Here is a 24,104-nt window from a genome sequence, read left to right on the forward strand (position 1 = left end):
CATGGAAAACAGACCTGTTTTTAAAAAAAAGAAAAAAGGAAAAACATTTGTTGGTACATGTTCAGCACAATCTTGTATGTAATTGATTGCCTCTTTAATATAGGGAATCTTATATAAAGAGTATACATTTCATAGAGTACTTGTAAACATACAAGGCTTAGGGAAGGGAACTCTCAATAATGAGAACTAAGATTATTCTGAAAGCTGTAGATTTCCTACACAAAATAAAAGTGTGCTATTCCACGTAGGATGTAAAATAGCAAAGTTCAGTAGGTTTGCGATATGTTTGAGTTTTATTATTAAATATTATTTAGTCACAACTAATCACATTTTAACATGTGATAAAATGTGTTCTGTTCTTGTACTCTGGACATTTGATCTTTCGAATATTATACTCTTACTATTTATAATACTTACATACTGTTTTCTTATAGATGTTCTATTCATGACTAATCTAAAACTGCTTTAGAGGAAGTAGTGCATAAAAACGCAGCTTTGTCATAAAAGACTCACTTTTGCAAAGCCTGTCCTTGTAAGATTTTCAAATTTTGGATAATGTTTATCCAATATCCCTGAGGTATTAAGAGCTAAAGCAGCATGGACCTCTGCGAAAGATCCCAACACAGAAAGAGGTGCCTCCCTCCCGCCTCTCTTCCCACTCAGCAGGTTTGTTCTGTCAAACAGCAAACCAACCCTGTCTGGCCGTTGGCTGCCTCCTCCCCCAGACCCGCTGCCTGCATTAATATTCAGCCTCTCAGCCAATGGGCAGAGCAGGGTGGGTGACATCATGGACTAGGGAACAGTGAGCAGCCAGTGAAGCATCCAGCCTGCCGAGCAAGCTTTGCTTTTTAGGGTCAGGAACTGGTCTGACAAGAGAATGGCAATCCTGCCTTTAAACTGTCACTAGTGCCGCTGACGATGAACCCTCCGCAGCTCCGGGCCCAAAGGCGAAGCACTGAGCAAGAGAATGTGAAGACATATTTCAGGTAATTCCCTCTCTGTGTATGTAATAGGGGATGTGGAGGGGGGGAGGCAGATGAGGGAGGAGAGGAAGAAGAAGAGGAGAAGGAGGAGGAGGAGGACGAGAAGGAGGAGGAGGAGGTGGGGGAGGCTGTGTATGTAGGGGTGCTTTGTAGCCTTTTTTCCTTCTTCTTCCATTCTGCATTCTGCCCTGCTAAGGAGGCAGCTGTTTCCTCAGCAGCCTGTCTGTGAGGGCGAGATGGAAATGGATGCCTGCATCAGATGGGCTGGACATGTTTTGTATTACCATATAGCCCCCCCCCCTCTCACCCCCCTCTGCATCACATCATCTCTGTATGTTCTCCCTTGTGCCTCACACATAGCATCTTTATTGATGGGGAGGTGTTATAATCAATGGTGGCATTTGTACAGGCCTTGTGTGTTTGTGTGTGTGTGTGTGTGTGTGTGTATGTGTGCGTGTGTGCGTGTGTGTGTGTGTGTGTGTGTGTGTGTGTGTGTGTGTGTGTGTGAGAGAGTGTGTGTCAGTCCTGGAGAAATGCAGCAGCTGCAGTGGCATCACTGGCACAAAAAAATGAAGCAATGCTATTTTGGGTCTGTAGACCCGAGGCTGACGGAGGGATTTGAGCTCTATATGCTGTGCATGGGGTGGGAGGGGTGGGGGGGTGATCGATGATTAATATGCTGATGGGTGCTCTTTTGTTATCTCTAACATTTAAGGTTTTTCTAGGGAGGGTTCCATGAAGAAATGCCTTTTGATTTCCATTTCTGCATGACACCGATCTCACGCACAGAGCAGAGACGTGCCTCTGTCTCCCAGCTCCAACATGGATGTGTGTAGCGGTTTCATGGCGTCTGTGGTGACAGGGAGATATACAACATCTGGTCACCTGACTTCATTTGGGATCGGAGTGGGGGTGGGGGCCGGTCCTGTGAAAGCTGAGCTATTCCGCCTCGGCTCCTTCCACAGCCGTCGGTGGTGGAGGAGGATGGAGAGGGTGCTGGATGGGTGTCTCCCCCCCCCATCACCTTTTTAGATTGTGGTGTCAGAGCCGACGTGGAGGGGCTGAGAGAGGTTCCTCTCCCAGGAAGCGCAGTCATCCTCAGGTCTGTGAGGATGAGCAGGGCCTGATGGGAGACCTGTTGTCTGGCTTTCGTGTGAAGGAGGGATGTTAGGGAGTCATGTCAGTGATGGAGGGAGGGCGAGATGGTTGTAGAGGGGAATTGGGGGATGGGATATGGAAGGTGCTATACTCTCTTTGAACACCGGCCTGGTCTATTGATACAGATACATGCTCTTCCATTCACCAATATCCAGACAATACAAACATATTTTTGGCTTAAAACATAAACTGTCCCCTACCATCAGCGCCAACACTACTCTCCTGTCCTGAACATAATTTGTCGATCTAAATTGTTGTTTTTTACTAAAACACCATTGAGAATTTCGTTTTTATTTATGCTAGTCCAGCACATTACTCAGCATTGGTCTCGGCAGGAAAGACACCGGGCCTACACTAATCATCTAATGCAGTATGCCATCAGACAGAAACGCTGTATATACCATTACAGAAGAATGGAAGTGTTTTTGAGGCTTGTACACGTCCTGCTGTTTTCAACTGATCTGTGAAACTGCTGCTGGATAATTGGTCTCCTCTCTGGGGCCTTAGAAGCTACACTCCACATGCCACACTCTTGACACATTTATCACACCTTTATTCTCACACGTCTGGTCCAGCGTTGAGATGCACAGCTAAAAGCTTTATGGGTTTGTGCAGGACGTGCATAACATCAGTTCGATGTATTCAAACCTGCATATCGGCTGTTGCCTCTGCATTGGTTACATGCACCTCATGAAATTTTCATACGAGCAACGAGAAAAACACAGACAGAAGCTGTTGTTGGTCCAAATTGGATGATGTCACCGGTCTTACAAAGCAAAAGTAAAACTGCACCTTTCAGTGTGCTGTTTACAGTGTAAACATGTAATTCTGCAGGCAAAATCCAGGTTCAGCTTTGATGCAAATGTTTCCACAACTGAACCTGATGATGGACGAACAATGAACTACAGTTACTTTAATTTTTATTCATCACATCATGTCAGCTAACTACTGGCATTGGATAGAATAGCTTTGCAAGACTGAAGGGGGGGGGGGGGGACAAGAAGAAAGATTATTAATAAATGACCACAGAAAATAGATAAAGAATCCTCATTTATAGTATCTGTTTTGCATGCAAGGGTTTGACTTTTCCTTGTTCGCTCTGCTTAAATAATGTACAACTTTATTCTAGCTTGATTTGACAGAAAGGCGTAGTAGGGTTCTGCTGAGGAGATTATACCTGGACCTGCTTATCTCTTTCACATTTGGATAAATGTAGTGGATGTTTAATTTTCCTTATTTATTTTTATAATATGATCATCTGCCCAGAGTTAATATCTAATTTGCCACCACATCTAAGCATAAATTGTCCTGCAGCTTTATATAACATGGTCGTAGAGGACAAATTTGTCCCCCCGAAACAATGCAAACCATTTCTTTTTCCATTGTGTTTTAGTGTGCCGCTTTGGGCTTCCCCATGTTTTCCATTGGCCGGTGTAACCCAACACACACAGCTTCTCTTACCTCACCTCAGCTAACAAAAGCAAAAGACACAGGACCTCATCTGAGTCTGTAGCCTGCTAGCTGGGCTGGCTGAAATATGATAGTAGGACGCACACACAGAACACACACACACACACACACACACACACACACACACACACACACACACACACACACACACACACACACACACACACACACACACACACAAGTAGGCCTCCATCTGTTGAGGACTTAGTGCAGCTGAGTTGTGCTGCTATTGTTGAGTGGAGTTATCGTTGAGGACTCCTGTTGACAGTTTGTAAATGTGTGGCGGTCTCGTGCCGTGCGATCGTGCGCGTACATGCGTGTGTTTTAAGGGCACGGCCGCCTAGAGCCTAGCGGTAGTCTTGCGGTAGGTGTGTCAGGGCTACAGCCTGTGTGTTGTGGATTAGCATGTAGGATTGGAAGCCATCTGGCCATTTTGTCTCCGAAAGGGGAGGGAGAGTATAAGTGAGAGAGATGGATGGAGAGAGACAGGGAGGGAGAGAGAGACAGAGGAAACACTCACACACTGACACATTGACACAGCTCCCTCCGTAATCTCCCTACTTGATGTCTGCTGCTACTTAGAAAAGGGTTGCTTGTCTGTGTGTGTTTGTGTGACATATGATTGTGTGCACTACAAATACAGATAGTTCTTGTGTGACCTGTCCTGTTTCTGAGGCCTCAGGACAGTCGGAGGTGGGATTCAAGATCCCAAAAAGTGAAAGACTTTACGTTGAGGTGATGCAATGACGGTGAAGACATCCCAGATGGATCAAGACTGTGGAAAGGAAAGGATGAAATGTGGCAGAGGAGGAAAAAGGGTTCAGGGGGTTTAAAAGATTAACACGTTTCACTGGGGGTAAAGAGTTTCCAGAGAGTTGCAGAGAATGGCATCTGAACTTGAAGTTGATTGAAGATGAACAGGCTGCAGGAGGTAACACGTTGGAGGCTATCAAGTGGAAAGAGTGTCCAGAGAATGAAAAGTCTGCACGAGCGGGTTACAAGGTTACAATGTAATTTATCCTCCAAAAAATAATTGTTATAAGTGTTATAAGCTCACATTTTTAACCTTGTTTTAGTGGCTGTGCTGTATTTTCTGAGATTAGAAATGTACCTTATGTTCCTGGAGCATTATCTACAGGTATAAGGGCCACATTGAAGGAAATAAATTCAGAGATTTCAAGCCTAATGTAGTAATATTACAAGAATAAAGTCGTATTTGAGTACCAAGTCATAATATTACCAGAATTAAGTGTTTTTTAAATGAGAAAATGGTCATAAAAATTAAATTTCTTAGGAAATAGGCAGTTTCACTCCTTCTGGATCCAAATCGTGAACCAATCTCATTGTTTCCTGAAAGCATGAAACTCCTTTGAATAGAACTCAGATGTAATGTAACAAGCGATAACTGTATCGTCGACCACCAACAAACATTTCCTCCTCCACAAAAGAGGCAATATCCTCCAAGTCAGTGTCGCTCTTTCTTCTGAACAGACTCAGTTTTCATCACAATGTTTTCAATGTCCTGATACTTAAAAAATAAGAGAGAAGTGTTTCATTGTTTGTGAAACTTATACTAAAGTATAACTTTACAAGATGCTCCACATTCATCATTTTAAGGCAGGCAAGAGGCTGATGTGATATCCCCCTTCTAAAATTACATGTAGCCTAAAATTATGACTTTCTAACTGTAATATTTTGAATCTATTCTCTTGAGTTTATGATTTTTTTCTCATAATATTACAACTTAATCATCAAAATATATTTCCCTTCAAGTGATACTCTGTACTCTGTCATACCACAGGATATTAGACTATTTGGGAAACTTTAATTTCAATTATGGGAATGCAGCAAACCTTGATTATTATTTGTCATTTGACATTTTCATTTACACAAAGTTTGATAATTGAGGAAAACCTCGGGCACAGTTTTGTTTCATATTTATAGAGAAGCTGTTTTCCTAACCACATTGTGTTTTGTAACTTTAGGTAGAGTGAATGCTCACCAATAATAACGCCAAGTCCTGCTGACACACTGTTGCTTTACAGCCAAGTAACTATGATCAATTCTGCGTCTTTTCTCAGCTGATATTGTGATTCACTTGTTGACACAGTCTCATCTGTCTCATGGTAACGTCTTTCCATGCAAAGTCAAAATGCAGCCAGGCTGTATGAGCTTGTCAGGGCAGAAGTTATTATAATGAAATGCTTGGGCAGGTTTAATTATGGGAGAACAGTAAATCTAATATTATAATGTGCTGTGTAATTGTAGAACATACCAGAGGGCCAGGCCTTTTAGATACAGGGTGACATGTGCAAACAAATGAAGTTTTCCTCAGACATTAAGTATTTTACACATTTTAAATTCCGTAGTTATGCTTTCACAATCACAAATGCTTTAGAGCAACAAATCCCCCCCCCCATACTGTTTTCTCATCCTGTCCTCCGAGGGGTGCATTTTAACCCTTTCAACTCGACTCAGAGTTCCGTGCACCAGCTGGCGTGGCAGGAGGGAATCCACTCCCCTCTCTGCCTCCAGCTGGCTCTCAAACATTACCCACCCATGCCACACTAATGCAAAAATAAAAAATGCTGGTACCTTGAGAGCATACGATACAAGATGCTGCCTCACCTGTGCTTGGTGCTCACGTCTTTCCTGGACATGGTAGCAGAAGGTCAAGGCAAAAAAGCAAACTACCGTAAACAGCGAAAGTGTAGTTTGGTTCAAAAGTTAATTCAAGTTGCTTTCGATCATTGTTTTGATAGTATGAAACTAAACCTAATGGGCCTGTCTAATTGCTGGCAAGTCCTCTGACAATGCAAGATCAAGGAAACCTAGAGATGCTAATAGCGAGAAAAAACTGAGACTGTGTCGCATCAACCACAGGAAACCATTACTGTGTCTAGTTTGTCATCTTGAAAACTGATGTATTCTATGGCTCATTATTTACAGTATATTTATTCCACTTTATACAGCCACTGACATAGAGCTGGGGTTATTTGGTGGAAGCAAGACATGAGGTTCAAGGTTTTTGGCATCTCTGTGGCCTATACTGTAGGTGCATCATTCATTATTGTCTTCAGGCTGATCTTCCATCGTTTTCCTGGAAGCCTCCACTACCATCGAGAAAAGACCATCTATAGGTTAAAATAGGTTCAGAGCTGTTAAGTTATGACAATATCCACTGGACCGAGCCAAGAGAAATCACAAACTTCTGCATCCATGTGTTTATTTTTTCACCCAAGATTAAATTGACAAGTGCAGAAGTAGAACCTCAATGCCAAAATATATCAAATAACACAAGATGGACCATGTGCTTGTACTAGTCTAACAAACGTGGGCTTTGTCAGACAGGAAATACCAATCAGAATAAACTATAATATGATACACTCAATATGACACAATATGATACGATATAAAACAATACACTTGATACAGTACATTTGGTACGATACGATATGTTACGATACAACAATACAACTAGCTTTCGTCCATTTGACAGAATGAGCTGCATATTTTAAGCACGTACTCTACTCCTTGGTCGTCCTTTTCCACACAAATTCCCCTGATGCAATAAACTGTTTCACGTTAAAGCCTTTTCAAAGCAAACTGTCAGAACAAGGTGCACGGCCCTCTTGTCAGCTGTGACTGTTCTACAGTGCCATTTATTGCTTCAAATTTAATGTTGTTTACCGTTGCTGCTGACATGTCATCATCCAGCAAAAGGGAGTCTACACACAGCTAATTAAATTACCTTGGAAAAACGCTGTTAACCAAACTGTCATTTTTGAGATTGTGAAACTAATGTGACAGCTTTAGGTTTTAAGACATGAGGGGGAAAGTGTTTTTTCTGATATGAGGGGAGCAGCACATGGGCCAGGTTCACCAGAACTAGATATTAAATGACATAGCGAGCTCTCAGGCCTCGGCGGCAGGGGAGTGTGTGAAAGGATGACGCCTGATAGAAAGAAGAGTGCTGGTGGATTTGTGGTCTGTGGGGAATATGAGCGTGGACCAACCTGCCTTTTCCCTGCTTTGTTTTAAATATGAGGATTGTTATCCCACACCCTGTGAGCAGAAGGTTACTAAATAGTAGGTAAATCAACCAGGGAGCTGTTGGGTGGCAAGACCCACTGAATCCTTTGACTCCCAGAGAGTAATTAGTGCGATCAACTGAAGAGAAGATAAGGCAGGTTTTTATCACTGTGTGCTTTTTCAATCTCATTAGTGTTGCTGCTGATTAGCATCGCACGAGATCAGAGTGGAGTTTTCAAAAGCCAAACAAAAGATGCATTGGAGTCGTCTAATTTAGATTAAAAAAGAAGTGTATCAGGAAAGCACCTTGTGTGGTTTAGAAGCAGATTACAGGAAAAACAACATCAAAACTCAAGAGTTTAAGGACTTGTTTATTTTCTTTTATCTTCCTATGATATGAATTTCCAGCTTTGTAACTGCTGGTTGAGCATCATTGTCGTGTCATTTTTGTGTGATTTGCAAGGAAAAAGAGCAGTAATATGCAGCATTATAAAAAATAATGATTTAAAAAACATTGAATTTACGTATTTCAACTTCCATGTAACATACGTTCAATGTTATATTTAATGCAGTGTTTTCTGTCATGCTGCGTGTGAATATATCAAATAACTTGAGAGTAATTTGACTGAATAAAGAATGGAACTTAATGTAGGCCTAATAAATTTACATGGAAATGTAATATGTAATTGAAATACATAAATTCAATGTTTAAGGTACAGATGTAATAAGCTAATAAGGTGTAAAAAGTTTCACAGTTTGTCTCCATAAGCTCTAATACCACTGGCTTATTGAGTTCTGGTAGAAAATCCAGAAAAGCAAGTGACTGAAGCGAAACAACATCAGACACAAACATCCGTGTGGTGGCTAATAATAGATCAGTGGTTACTGATTATGTTTATGAATTTGACTACATTTGCGTGTTTGCTCTCAGGTTTCTGTCTTTTGAAAAACATACAACACGGGAGGCGAGAGTTCAGCTCTCTGAGGAATCCAATGGGTCAGTGTGATGGGCATTTAACATGGAAGAGCAACTATTGCATCCATTTAGGTTTGCCTTTGATATTGTGTAATCATGCTCTAGTTGGCATATTATGAACGGGTATAAACCCTTTCTACCAACACGATTAAAAGATGTTCATGTTCAACGTTTTTCCCTGGCGTCCCCCCCCCCCCCCCCAAGGCATGTGTATCTGCTAAAAATAGAAGTTTGGAAGAAAAAAAACAAATTGACTCAGAATATTTTTGTTCAGTAATGAAACTCATGATTTTCACCGCTGTGAGGCAATTAGCAAATGATGGAGGGGAGAAGTGATTCTGCGTTTTATGAAAGGTGACAACAACTGAGTCAATACTTTATGAATGTGTAATGAAACTCAGTTCTAAGTGCCATCAATATCGCATTGGGTTTATATATCAATTTTAACCCTGTTTATTCACAACTGTTGCAAAATTGTTTGAAGGAACGTTTTCTAGTTTTCATCCTGAAATTTAAAACAGCTTCTTCTGCACCCAACAACATGGAACTTGATGATGAACTGTCTCACCTGCCACATGTTCTCAGAAAACTAATGAGGACTTGTCCCTGTTATGAACCAAACGTTGGCAGCTGTATGCAAAGCAGAGTAACTGAGTCTTACAGGAGGGGGAACAAACCAGACTAAAGAAGGTGGAGCCTCTGTAACTGACAAAAGCTGTTAGGGCAGAACTTTTTTTTTTACACTCTCAGTCACAGTCTCATCATATTTAGATGTTTTGGAAAGTTCGGGTTCAATTCATGCTCTCACAACGTATAACACGTTTGTCAGTTGTCAGGATTACGCAGAACTACTCCACCTACTTCCATGAAATCTTGTGGAGAGTTGGGACATGACCTAAGGAAGAACTCATTTCATTCTGGTGCAGATCTGGATCAGGCAGCGATTGAGGAATTATTTTCCTTTTCTTTTACATTGTGAGATTCGGTTTCATTCAACATTATCCTTGATTTCTCAGAGAATAATTCATGGTGGTTTCATAAGGGGACTGTTGGTCCTTGGTGGAGATATGAGCTCTAGTTCACAGATGAAGTCACATAGATTTCTAATGCTGACGTATTTTATGTTTACTTTAAACAGTGCAAAATGTAAGTGTAAAAATATCATGTTACAGGTGTAACTATATATAATGTGTTAATAAGTGAGTTTTAAAGGTGTTTATAAGCATAACGTACAGACCGTATAATGTCAACTCTTGGCAAGAAAGAGAAAAAGCTTGTTTATGGTCATGTATAAGTCAAGGTTAATGACTGGACATAAACTGCAGTAATGCAGGAGTGCGCTCATAATGAGAAAAATGTCAATATAATAACATAAAAAAAGACGCCATTGTCCTATGTTGAATTCGAAAAGTTACATAAACAAAAACGACCCCAAAAAAACTTGAAGGAGATCAGGTTGTTTCCTCGAGGAAGCTGTGGCCTGTTTGGCCACATGAGGTTTTGATCTTGTGACCATAAATTCTGCTCATGTTCCTCTCAAAGCCCTTTTTAACAGAATTGAACACCACTCCTCCTCCTCCCTCTCTCTCTCTCCCTCCATTTGAAATTAAAGGGGGATGGCGTCCGCATGGCATCTACACTGTGGCGCTGTGTGTTTTTATATTCTGACCTTGACAGGCCAGCCATGTGAGAGAGGAGTGTTTGTGCAGTAACATGTTGACATCCGTGTGTCGTCAGCCGTCAGGGCTCTAACATCTGGGTGAAGTGTCTGTGTTTTTGTTGTGCTTTTAAGGTTTTCTTGGTTTTGGTGTGTGTGTGTGTGTGTGTGTGTGTGTGTGTGTGTGTGTGTGTGTGTGTGTGTGTGTGTGTGTGTGTGTGTGTGTGTGTGTGTGTGTGTTTGTTTTTTATATTTTGTTTTTTCAAGTAAACTGGCATCGCCGTTCTGCCGCAGCTTTTTAAAAATACACACTGCAGTGGCCATTAAAACCAAAATAAATAAGATAACAATGGTAAACTGTGGTTTTGGAGTACCCCCCCCCCCTCCTTCCTCCTTATCCTTTGAATGTCCTCTAGCTGTCCATCCCATCCAAGTAATCAGCATCCTTCAAAGAAGCACAGCCAAAGCTAAAGCCAAGTCAAACAGTGAGTGTGTCCTAATCAGGGGCATGAAGAGCCAGGCTTATGGAGCCCTCCCCCCGCTGCGGGGGCCATTACTGAGCCGCCATGGGCTCAAGATTAGAGTCTCTTCCTGTGTTAGACATTCAAATTCAGCATTAATGTTTGAAAGAGAGTGAAAATGCCTGCTCTTCATGGATATATTAATATTTTATGGGACAGAAATAGGAAAACATCCCCAGTAATATATGAGTTGAGCTGGTGTGGTGGCTCAATTATTTTTTTTTTGAGACACTTGAAGGTTTTTATGCTGTTGTCGGCGCGCCAGCTCCTACCAAAGCATGCAGAAGCAGAAGGAAGTTTGAAGCTGTAAGATCTGACAAATTAGCATCTCGTGGATCAGTGTCACATCTGGTTTACATTTCGAAAAAACAAATCAACAACTCATGAATGACTGGTCTCTTTTTTTCCTGCTGGGATAGTTGAGCCTCATGTAAGACTATCCTCAGTATCAGGCAAACAGCAAGCGTAGCGTTGATTTATGATGTCGAGAGACTGGCCTATGTGTGTTTCAGAAAGAGGAGCTGCTTGTTTCAGGGACAGTGCACTCGCTGACTGACTGCTGGCCTGCCTGTCAGTCTGCACAGTAAATAGGTCAGTGTTTTATGTGAGTGAAGAATCTGAAATGTCTGGGCCTCCATGAATCTGCCATCCTCCGCTGTCTAGCGGCTCGCAGGCTGTCAGGTGATAAGCCAAATAGCCACACGATAGAGTAGTCAGCTCCAGAGTGAAGGATTTGTTTCATTTAAAATCTGTAATACATCAAATTATGAGATTCTTTGTGGTTTTCTGTGGTTTTCTGTTGCCGCGGGTGGCTCAGATTCTCACTGTTGCTTGATCACCACAGACTTTGAGGAGTTTTTCAGCTCCATCCTTCAGCCCCACTGTTCTCCAATGGCAGTTGTTCGCTGAAATTATCATATTTATGAGCAATGCGCTACCTTTACTGTTTTATGTAAAGTGTTCCGTGTTGCCTGGTCCAAAGGAGGACACAAGAAGCCACGAAGTACAGTGTGAAACTACCTAGAAACCTCACGAAAATATCAATTTCATATTCAAAGGAGTCTTAACCTCCTGCAACCTCGTCATCATTTGATGCTGAAGCCACTGATTTTTTTCTTTCCCACTGTACTTGCTGGATAGATAGAGACCTGATTGATGATATCCCAGTTACTCTTGTCAGGTCTTTCTTGTGCCATTTGAACATGTTGCTGAATCCACTTTTGTGTATAACTATGAAAGCTGTGGGACAAACCGAGTTCAATGTGTTCACACGATTACGCTAATGGATTAACAGAGGCATCAGTCACAGCTGCATCAGTCTCAACAGGACAGAATCACTTGCATGTGTCTTTATAATGAACTCAAGGCAATGTGGATACATGCATGTATATAAAGGATTGAATATTGAATGCTTTTTAATGCAGCCGAGCATTAAGCCGAAACAATTACAGTAATTGTCTTTCCCTCACTTAAGGATTTCTGGGGATATGAATAAAGTTTTTATTGTTTAAGATAAAAAACTGTGGCAGAGTTCACATTGTTTTCAAGATATGATTTACTGTGAGCTACCTTATATCATAGTGTAGATGGAAAACATGACAGCTCCCCAAAAGTGAAGCCAAAGCGCCTCAATTGCCCCCTGGTGGCTGGCTGCAGTATAGGTCATGAACCCCGCCTCCTTCATGTTAGTGGATAGACTTGTTCTTGTCACACTGATGTATGTTCAAGTGTTCATGTTTGAGACTGACTTTTGATTGACTGTTTCTCCCGGTCGCTTCTGTGGAGACTCTGCTCCACATGACGTCATCGGCACAAGATGGCAGCGTTTATTTTGGGGTATTTTGGCTTCATTTCTGGATAGTAAGAGGAAGTAGAGGCGCGTCAACAAAGGCTCATTTATGCAGGGGGGCAGTGTAGCCAATAGTTCAACCCAGACGACCATAGGACATGTGGAAGAGATTTCAACATTGGCGTAACTTTATTGAAGAGAGACTTCAGGTGTTGGAAAGAAATGAGAGGCATCTATATGAGGATACTTTGCATGGGCAAAGGGACAAACAGCCATCGCCATGTTTGTCGTGGTTAGAAACCCTGTGCTGTCCTCAAGCTGATGTATTGCTTAACAACCGTGCCAATGTAGAGGATGTATGGAAGTTTGTGGGCAGTGATGGTTACATCGATTGAAATGGACGTATCTCTTTTTGCAGCACGAATCAGCATAAACGGTTCAGTTTTCTTTCAGTGTTATTTTGCTGATAAATTAACCTCAATCCACAACTGATGATTCAAGTGAACCTATATAAAGCTATTTTAAGCCATTGTGTACCAGCATGGTGAAAGCAGACAGCTCAACCCTGGTCAGTTCCACACAGCACTTCCTCCTGCATCTAGGTGGTGCAGGATGAGACTAATCTCCATGTCTTCCATGTTACCGCCACAGCTTCTGTTTTTTCCACCCTCAGGTGTCATGATAGTGATGTTGTCAGCAACTCCCAGTTGCTGTCGCATGTCAACACTGTGACACTCCTTTGTAAACAGCAGAGTTCCTCCAGGTTTGGTTGTCACTGACACGCCTAACCTCCAGCGTCAGAGAACCTGTTCGCTGCAGATGTCTGGACTAACACCGGCACCACCAGTATATCCCATAAGACCCTGGAAATACACCAGGAAAACAATCTGAAAAATGTATTAGCACATTATGACCGTAAAGTGTGACTCTGTAGCTGTGTGGTAGCTCTACAAAAATAGTGTGGTGCCCCTCCAGCTAAGATGGATTTACATATACAGTTACTTTTATTTATGAGTATCGTGAACCAATCTGGAGTAAGTCACCTTTTCATAAATCTGTTTTGAGACGGGTTAATTCAGTTGTTTCCCCGTGGCTACAAATGATTTGATCTTAATTTAAACACGAGGAGGGGGTGTTTTTTATATCGAGAGTTTTTCATTAAGGTACACACTTCACTGTTGATGCCACTCGCTGGCTTTGTCAGTGTATAACTTATTTCCACAATGTGCTGCATCTTGATTTAGATAAGAAATGAAAATCTGATACTGAAGGTACGTCATCGTTCGGGCTGCTGAATAACAGATAACATCCTGCGGTTATTTTGAATAGTTAATCTCGTTTAAAAGACCTCAGTGTTGAATACTCCAGCTAAGAGAAAATAATTTTTTCTTATTCTCATTATATGAGAGCAGAAGGGATCAAAAACAGTCCAATTAATAAGAAACATCAAGATTATGTTGATCATCTTTTTTTTTAAATCTCAGGCCAATGTTTGAGCTTCATGACTTTTTCCACATAATAAGAATTGTCAAGTATTTTGTCGTTTGGTTCATATGAATATAACATAAAAACAGCCTGTTGACACATTTTAATTTGTATTTGATGGGAAGAAAAACTGTTAGATTGTGATTAGAAGAGACACTGCTCAGTTGTTCTGGAGACGAAATCGACGTGGTCAAGTTTGATGTGCACATAAACTTGTATTTATAGTAGATACAGCATTGCCAGATGTACGATAATTATCCTATATATACGATAACCTGATGTACGATCCATAATGCTAGAATTCCCACAATGTACGAAGAATTCAGCATTTAGTGACAATATTAAAGTTATTATTATCAGTATCGTATAGATCTAGGTCTGTGTGTGCACGTGCTTGTGCTGAGGATGAACGTGAATATGGACCATATGTATCTCTTTTCTTTCCAGCCAATCATAATTAGCTATTGATGTAGGAGACAGGCGGTGATTCAGAGGTGAAGCTTTAAATATGTTTTTTTTTTCTTCTGGAGGCTAGTTTCATGTGCGATGTCAAATACTTGTTTGTCAATATTAAAGTACTGCTCATTTATAAAGATTTTTTATATATGACTTCGATCATTTCCCCAAAATAAGCCTTTGGTACGATACTTCAACATTTCCCAATCTGGCGTCGCTGAGGAGATAAGAAAAAACTGAATTTAAGTTAAAGGTGGTAATCAAAATATCTACCAGTCCTGTTAATATTTATGTTATTTTGTGTCAGCACATATTTTTTGCTTCTCCTGCATCGAGATTTACAGCCATAAAGCCGCTGCAGAGTTGTAAAGACGAATAACTCCTTCTGAGACACTCTTAGTACCCGTTCTGTTTGCTCAGGTCACTCAGGTTCATGAGGAAGTGTCACATTACTGAGAAATAAAGAGGAAAAGTGTATATATTAAGATTTGAGGAAGCTGAGGGGAAAGCCCAGACGTCTTGTGTAATAATGCTGTTGCTGTCGACACATCCGATTTAATCATGGCGTCAAGTTACATCTTTCTGCTATAATCAAATTCCATCTTTCAAAACCAGTTCCTTTGGTTGACTAACAAAGAGTAGGGTGTAACCAACCAGAGTTGGTCTTGTGCATGCTGCGATGGTTATGTAAAATTGTAAGGGCCTCTGTGAAGGCACATGTGTAATTTGTCAGAGGCAGTGCGCACCGTGTAAGAGCTGAGGAAGGCTCTTTGTTTGCTAATGTAGGTCTGCACTAAAGGGGGCGGCCGGGATGGCCCGCTTTCTGGGACGGTCGTGCTGCACATCACATGATGGGCTCGGCCTCGGGGTGAGGCAGGGAAGGAGTCCTAAGATGTTGGTGGGACAGGGAGATAGAAGACGAGAGGATGAGTGATGGGAATATTTACTCTTGCCAGTTTCTTTTAGAATCAACTCCTGGTTACTGTTTTTTTGCAGCTCAACAGTCCCACTGGACATCGGACCCCACTTCTGCTCTATACCGCCTCCATTCAATTAACAAGGGAAACACTAGATAGATTCTTTTGAATCATAATCGTCATTTCAGGGTTAGGTGTTTTCTTCTAAACCTAAAACACATATCTACATTTCTTGTGCTATAAACAAAAATACACATCTCAGACCTGCGGATAGTGTTGCTGTTGCAGGTTTGCTCAATGCTACAATGCAAAAACAGGCCAAAGCTTTGAAACTGTTACTAGGAATTTTCGGGAAGTGTTATATCTGTCTGAATATGACCTCCACCTCACTCCAGTGCTACTGCTTTAGAAACCAGCCACAGAGAAAAGATATTCGCCCCATGTGTTAACCACTTGTCTGTGGCCAAAATGTCACACTTCAATCAAATACCAGACGTTTAGTAAAAAAAACAACAACAATAGATCTATCGGTTCTCCCTTCAATTATCTATTATTTCACCCTATATATCTTTGTGTTTTGGACTGTTTTGATTTTGAATTTGAAAACATTACACTGGGCTTTCTAACATTTTATAGATTATCTGATAGTTATAGAGCTTGCATCGGACCTTGTTAATAAAACATTTTAAAACTAGAATGGTAGGCAGTAGAGTGCATACTTCCGCCAAGGCCTAACAGTCTCCTTATGAAACCACATTTCAATTTCCTCAATGTGGATTTTAAAGTGGATTTAAATTTACACCAAATTACTTTCGCTCATAAGTATCAGTCCAGTCTAAATATACCTGATTTCTGAGAAATCAAAGAAGATGTTGAAACCCGCCCTATCTCACAATGTTAAAGAAAGCCCCAAAAAATCCACCCCCTGATCTGGATCCACAACAAAGTTTAATGGGTTCTTTCCTGACACATACCACATCCATCCATCAAGTTTCGTGGTAATACATCAAGTAGTTTTTGCTTATATATCTAGCTTATAAAACAACCAACAAACAAAACAGGAGGTAATCATGTATAAAAACAACAACGTGTATTTCTCTCTTTGCCCCTTGATATTATCGTATCTTGAACACTTACCTGGGCTAAGCTCTTGTCACAATTTTAGTTGGTTGTGTTTGGTCCACTGAAAGGAATTTTTAAACCGTTCCTCACCTGTTGACTTCCTTACTGATCTATGATCAGACTCCACTAACTCTAACTCCTCCATCTCTCTCTTCCTCCCTCACAGGACATTGTGAGTGCCACTAAAGATGTCTGATAGTGTTGATATTGAAGAGAAACCACCAGCCCCCCCCTTGAGAATGAACAGTAGTTCCCGAGACTCTTCATTGTTGAATCACGCCTCTAAACCGCTTCCAATGGCTCCTGAAGAGAAAAACAAGAAGGTCCGCCTGCGCTCCATCTTCCCCGGGGGAGACAAGAGTGAGTATCCCCTCTCTGGCTCTAAACATAAAAAAATCAAAATAAATCAGCCTGTAATCAGGTTTTTGTTCTTCTCCTGCAGCAAACAAGAAGAAGGAGAAGGAGCGTCCTGAGATATCCCTCCCCTCGGACTTTGAACACACCATTCATGTCGGCTTTGATGCTGTAACGGGAGAATTCACAGTGAGTATCTCTCTCACCTGACGAGCAGACGTATAAACAGCAAGTGATTCTAAAATCCTCCTCCCATGGCAGAGATCCAGGCACACATTCTAAAATAACAACTCCCTGAAGTGATGGAGTCCACTGATGTGTTTCCCCTCACCTAACGTTGGTATTAAAGTCACTTGAATGAACATCATGCTATCACCGCTATCAGGTGAAATCTGAATTGAAATCCTTTAGTGTTTCTCGGTGAATAACATTTTAGTTGCAGTTTGCAGTTGGTGTTTTATTCCAGCAAAAGCCTGGATAAGCAATTCCATAACACAGTATTTCCTTATTCTTATATTTTCTCAGTTTGATATTGTTTTCATCAAATTTAGTGAATTAACAGACCTGTTCCAATGTTTTTACGTTGCTTTTATGTTTTGTACCTCCCCCAACCACCAGCTACTCTAACCAGGTTTACTGCAGCATATTAGGAAGAAATAAATCAACATCAGCATCTGTTTCACACAGTTCACTGCAAAGATTTGTAACTTTTAAAGGTTTTAATCTCAGGCCCCACTCAGCGATATTGTATTACACATCGTATATATTGAAAGGAGAGTTTTACTTTAAATTCGGTTCTGAGGGGGATTTTATTGCAGGTGTATTATACTGTAAGTGTTCATGATATTCTTTTCCACACTTTGTTTATGGTAGTCAGTTTCCCTCAGGAGATTGTAATGATAATGTCAGATTAAACAATGGAAACCTACTCAATTATTCATGAACAGCTAATTTAATTTGGCAATAAAAAAAGAAAAAAGAAAAATCTGACATGGTTTTACAAAACCAGGACTTCTCTGGTATTAAAGCAGTAAAGTCTTGTCTTCTTAATTTGTCCTTTAATCCAACTTTACACTAAGGACTAATATGGATTCCAATGGATTTGACTTCCAAATGAACAACCCTCAGTTCATGGTATCACTTCCTGTTTCACAAATAGAGCCCTATCAACACAGTCTTTAACCAGACCGCTCTGGTTAAACCAGTCCTGTGGTTTACTGGGAAGAAACTGTAAATTACTGTTTGCTCCTTGATCCCACTCAAAGTAGCATCTCTCTAAACACCACTGCTTCTGCAGAACAGTGGACTTGCTTTTCAACACAGTGGGATAAAATCCTCAGGTGTAACAATAAAGGACAAAACTTTCATTTTGTAACTTAAACCTTTAAACATTTGATCTCCGTCTGTTTGCACAGGGTATCCCGGAGCAGTGGGCGCGGCTCCTACAGACCTCGAACATCACCAAGCTGGAGCAGAAGAAGAATCCACAGGCCGTGCTGGACGTCCTGAAGTTCTACGACTCCAAAGAGACCGTCAACAACCAGAAATACATGAGCTTCACCTCCGGAGGTAAGCAAAACCAAAGCGCTGATAACCATAACACAAAAAGGTTCAAAACACACATGTGAAGGATTTTTTTAGTTTGCCATCTACAATGATGTTTTCTCTCTTGTTACAGACAAGTCGGCACAGGGGTACATAGCCGCAAACACTCTGGTGAGTTGTGTTTTTAACCTAAACTTACTTTGGTTAGTGTTGCTTAGTTTGACAAAGTATTCGCCTGTTAATACGACAAAATTACTATTTAATGCTTGATTTAAAAAAAAAAATTGTGATGTTGTTAATTAAGAATGCCGCTCTTTGTTGGAGGCGGCTCCTCGGCCTGTTTTATGAGTGTTTTTATCTCTGCACTGCAGATCTTGTCCTCTCTAGAGTGTCTGGTTATTACAGTAGAAAAAACTTTACAATTAGAAATCAATCCAGTCTCTGGTTCTAAACCATTCACCATCTCTGCTTTAATTCATTCCTTTTGAAAAATCTCATAGTATGGAGGGTATTTTATTTCTTCATGATTTATACAACAGTGTAATAATTTAACAGGTAAGTTACAGCATTATGTGGCTTTATATCATCATCTTAATCCTCAGAGCAATTACACCGCCCCGACTGCACCTCAGTAAATCTCTCTCACTTAACTCTCGCCAACTCTGTCTGGGAATTTCGGGGATAGACTGTGCCCCTTTGAGCACATTAATTTCACACAGACTTCTCCCTCTAATTGGCAAAAATGTTTGTGTTCCCCTCCGGAGCCGCACCGCTCCGACTACGCACCGCAGTGCCCTCACTCTTGCACACACGCCAATCAGTTTTGCAGCTCGTGCACGGAGACGGTGACTTCCGCGGGAGCTTGCCGTGGCTCATTGTTTGTTTTTCCAATCCACTTAACCAGATTTTGAAATGCCCATAGACAGGCTTCACTGGAGGCTCAACTGCATCTAGAAGGGACTCCCACTGTGTTGACCTCATTCCTGGCTTTGACCAGAGTAATCTATGCTTTCAATGCCTCGGCCGGCGCACGCTCAGCCGGGTGAAGAAGTGGAAATCCAAGTCTGTTCAGTGAGATTTGCTGCCCAGGGCAAACTATACTGGGAGCACTTCACGCAGGGCTATCGCATGAAAGAGCTCTTTGCCAGTGAAGGGCGAGCGGGTGTGGCGTTCAGTCTGAGAGGTTGTGCGAGCCCAGTGAGGGCATTCGAGAGCATCTCAGCCTCGGACTGTCACACTGGTCTACGACTGCAGAAGTGACTCAGCTTTTGGCCGCAGTGCCGCAGATAGTCTGCGAAGATTTGGCCACGCTGTCTGACACCAGCAGAACTACAGGACAGGTGCCAATAATTTTGTAAGCAAGTTTTCTAGAAACTGTAACAGTCACCCATCCCGAGCTGCTACCTCGTGCTCTCTGTCAGATTATATCTAACACCAGCTCCTGCTAACCTGTAATACAGGTACATGAGATCTGGTGTTTTATTTTCTTACATTCTCCTCTGTACTCGTACACGTACAGCCCTCGTCTATCCTGCTGCTATCCTGTCATCAGAGATTAAGAAAAATAATGCCCATAATGCATCAGCACGATGGAATAAAAGACAGCTATCTACTGGCTATTTTGTGAGATATGTCTAGGAGATTTCCGCCAGTCGTCCCTAACCCACGTTCTAGGTCGACCTAGTGCCTCAGCTTGACCTCAGCTCAGCGTGCACCTGTGGCGGTAGAGAAGACACGCTGTGTTGCATCCTAATCCGACCGACTGAAAAAGGCCCATTTGAATGTTAGATTCAAGGACAGCAGTAAGAAAACTTAACTTCTGATTGTCCCTCATAAGGACACGGTTACACACAATGCAGGTAAATGTCGCGATGCAAGGTTCACCAAAGTCAAATTCCCCCGGGAGGCCACGCTGCTACATTCTCCTATGTGTGACCATGCAGTTACGATGCTAAATCTTGTTCTTCTACACAATAGATTTACTCCAGCGATTTTTATTTTTTAGCTGGAAACACTTTGATTTTATCATCAACAGAAATGAAGATGAAAGTGGTTAAAAAAAAGAGCAACACATTCTTAAGAGTGTTTTCGGATCTGTTTCGTTGCCTCTCTTTAACTGACTGGTGACTCAGTGTTTTTCTCTTCTGATTTGACATGTGAGGAGTTTTTCACTGTTAAACCATCAGTTAAGTTAATATGTTTGAAACAGGAGGTTCTGGATATATATTTCACTTCAGTGTTTGTCAGACCCACAACACTCGTCTGTCAACTAACAAACACAGATCAACCGCAAGTGTTCACATAACTACGCTCGCAACATTGACAGTTTGTTTTGCTGAGTGTGAGCTTTACCTCATGCTGCACTTGACATTTCATCTCCCGTCTGTTGTTGAAATTACGGCTCAGCTTCACAAAACCCTTAAAATCCAGCACAGTTGGAGCATGGATGCCACAATTTTGAGAAACGTCGCACGCACATTTTTTGAGTGTGTTTACAGAATACAAATGCTCCTCAGTATACACAGGAAAAGATGACGTTTTTTTACAATGTCTTAATATTGTTGGGAACATCAAGTCAGTATTAAGGTTTTTGTCCTGTAATATGATTTGTCTTTTCAAATATTTGATAATTCAGTGAGATCTTAAAGTCTCTTAGCTTTGACGATATCTATACTAAGACTAATGTATTCTATCCAAAACAATAATACATGTATATGCACAAGCATACACAGCAGTGGAATACTGCATTAAGAATTAGGTACAACTTTTTTATTTGGCTTGCAGACAAGTTGAATACTACAACTTTATATACATTAAATATATCATAACTAGATAACCTCCGCCAAAGCCTAACAGTCCCCTAATGAAACCATATCCAAATTCACTAAAAGATTTACACACACTCATAAATGTCAGTCCCCTTAACATGCCAGATTTTTTTCAGCAAGATTCATGTCTACAAAAGTGTGTAAAAACGCCCAATCTCGCAAAATTCCTGTGCCTGTATCTTCATCACCATTGTAACATTGCAAACTGGAAGTAAGTTAAAACAAACATGGACCAACCACAACACGGAGGAGCAGAAGATTCAACCTACATTTCAACACATCTGTCTTTATGTTGTTATGCTGTGTATGCTATGAAAGTTCTGGACAATAATTAACAAGGTCTAATAACTACTACTTCAATTAGAATTAAGGTACTAAACTAAAAATGTTTTGAAGAAATTGCTAAATGAAGAGGAAACTGGGCACGTGCAAGGACAGTCCTCAGGTGGCCTGATCTGTCTCTGTCATGTCCTCGTCTTATGCTCTGTGTCAGGAGGATGATTCTGGGACGTGATGTCCATCCCTCAGTTGTAGCGGACCCCTGCCCTCCCCTCTCCCCCCCTGTCTCCCCATGAAGTCCACTTACTCTTAAACACTGTGTGGGTTTTGTTTTGAGTAAATCCTCCCATTTTCAACCTTCACATTCAGAACCGGCTGCTGTCATCTGGGCCTCCTGTCAGCCTTAGAACCTGCAGCGCATTATTTGACAAGGTAACTCCTCCACATTACTTTCCACATGATGTATCTCTACATTGGCTTTTAAAGCAAAATTTCCACCATTTGATCTCCTAATTTTCTGCCAAAAAATGAATTCCTGACTTTCGAGGCATCCTCACTCTCTGTCTTGAAATTCCATGGGGGGTGTGATTGGATCTGTTTGTTTTTTGATGACAAATGTATTTATTATCTATCTCACTTCTTCTCTTTTTCGTGACTGGACTGTGTCTGAACTGGAAGGGCAGGGGCGCATGTCACAGAGGGTTGTGATTACTGTCAAACTGCATGTGTGAGCTCATACTCCTCACAGATTAACCCACATGACCAATAATGTGCCTTTAACTTCATCACCATCGTAGACGTTATCGCATGGCTCTGATAAAATAAAAATGTAAAAAAATTATAGCGCTGCTTCCAGTGAGCCAGATTCTCATTTCTCCACTGCAGTCTTGGCTCGGGCCTCCCCGGAGCAGGTCAGAGGCCCAGCATGTCTGACTGGGACTTTTCCTTCAACCAGACCCTCTCCCTTTAATCACTAGAACTAAGCTGCACTGATTCATGTATGCATGACGAAAATGGAAATGGATGAAAAACGTTTCCATTCCATAAGAGGAAGACGATCCAAGGCTAACAGAGTTTTGGATGGGGGGGGGGTGGGGGGGTGGGTACTGGCTGAGCGACTAGGCATAATAAACATGTCTGAGGAATATTAGTCATGCTTATTAAAAGCTATCTTCCATATCGAGAGGATGTGGACAGTTCATCACCATACTGCACATTACTGCAATGTTGCGGCATGTTGTTTCTTTTCTCTTAAGGCAAAGTTAAATCAGAACAGTTTGTTCAGGCGTAGAAACTCATCGTCATCATTGGTTCGCGGCCCAACTGACCCAACCCCTCAACTTAAAAACCCCTCCGATAAACTGCACTGAATGGCACCTCACCCCTTGAGTCTCTTTAGCTCTCACCTGACCCATAATGCTTTCCTCCATTATTAACAGTTCAAGCTGTTTTTGTTTTTTTCTTTCACAAAATGTCAGATGCACTGTTCCAGCGTAGGATATCACGATAGATGTTGACCACATGCTCCTGTTTTTGACTTACATGTTTATGAGTATGGTGAATAATCTGTTCTACTGTATGAATGATATGGTTTAAATATCTATTCATCATCATTAGAGAGACAAAGTCCTCTTTAACCTCAACTGGCCAGAACTCAAACTCTGTACATGGCTGGTTTGGGGTTTTCAGGCTCTTTACTGTGGTAACAACTCATGACAGAGAAATTTATTCCAGGGTGCTACGTGGCACATGTATCCAGACTAACTTCCATGTCCTCTCTCCAGGGTGCCAAAACATCATCGTCAGAGCCCCCGATCGCTCCACCTGTATCCGAAGAGGAGGATGAGGAAGAGGAAGAAGAAGAAGAGGAGGAGGAGGAGGAAGAAGACGAGGACGAATTGCCCCCCGTCATTGCACCTCGGCCCGAGCACACCAAATCTGTGAGTTTCGACGCCACGATGGTTGAGATCCTTCTCCTTTCCGTCTGCATTTCTGTGACACTATTCCCCTCTCGCAGATCTACACGCGCTCCGTCGTGGAACCACCAAAGCCTCCCACCCCTGTGAAAGAAGTGTTGACTCCGCCGGAGTCACAGGTCCAGCCGGACAACACGTCCAACACGATGTACCGCAACACTGACCGCCAGAGGAAGAAGTCCAAAATGACAGACGAGGAGATTCTGGAGAGACTCAGTACGTGCCTTGAGAGCCACACATGATTTAATGCTCATCAGGACAGAGTTTTAGAAACTTAGAGAGTCAAAATGAGATGTTAGTGATTCATTTAATTGTTAAGTAAAATTTTCACTACATTTGATCTTTGTAGATGATGGAGAAATCCTAAATCTTCTCATTTACATGTTTATTTTCCTAAAAACAATCAAATATATAGATATTAAGTCAAAATCCTTATCATAATAATCAAAAATGTGTAGGATTAAAAGGTTAAAATGCCCCAAAACAATCTTGAAGACATGACCATGTTGTCCCATGTGTATCTTTGCATGATTTCTGGCTGTGTGTCGGGCTGTGT

General features: G+C 41.5%; 1 protein-coding gene across 2 annotated transcripts in view; it reads left to right on the top strand.

Moving 5' to 3' along the window:
* Positions 1 to 784: 784 nt before the first annotated feature.
* The window catches only part of LOC117773914 (serine/threonine-protein kinase PAK 3), a 28,404-nt gene continuing 5,084 nt past the window's right edge, over positions 785 to 24,104 (top strand). Inside the window, exons 1-8 of one of the 2 annotated variants that reach the window (XM_034605753.1) lie at positions 785 to 986; positions 16,733 to 16,926; positions 17,009 to 17,109; positions 18,336 to 18,489; positions 18,599 to 18,636; positions 21,942 to 22,004; positions 23,357 to 23,512; positions 23,590 to 23,764. In XM_034605753.1, coding sequence (XP_034461644.1) covers positions 16,755 to 16,926; positions 17,009 to 17,109; positions 18,336 to 18,489; positions 18,599 to 18,636; positions 21,942 to 22,004; positions 23,357 to 23,512; positions 23,590 to 23,764 — 859 coding nt within the window. In that variant the 5' untranslated portion in view covers positions 785 to 986; positions 16,733 to 16,754. The remainder of the gene's footprint in view (positions 987 to 16,732; positions 16,927 to 17,008; positions 17,110 to 18,335; positions 18,490 to 18,598; positions 18,637 to 21,941; positions 22,005 to 23,356; positions 23,513 to 23,589; positions 23,765 to 24,104) is intronic. The other variant, XM_034605754.1, reaches the window with a different exon arrangement.

The sequence above is a fragment of the Hippoglossus hippoglossus genome, chromosome 14, assembly GCF_009819705.1.
Source record: "Hippoglossus hippoglossus isolate fHipHip1 chromosome 14, fHipHip1.pri, whole genome shotgun sequence".
In the NCBI taxonomy this organism is placed as follows: Eukaryota; Metazoa; Chordata; class Actinopteri; order Pleuronectiformes; family Pleuronectidae; genus Hippoglossus; species Hippoglossus hippoglossus.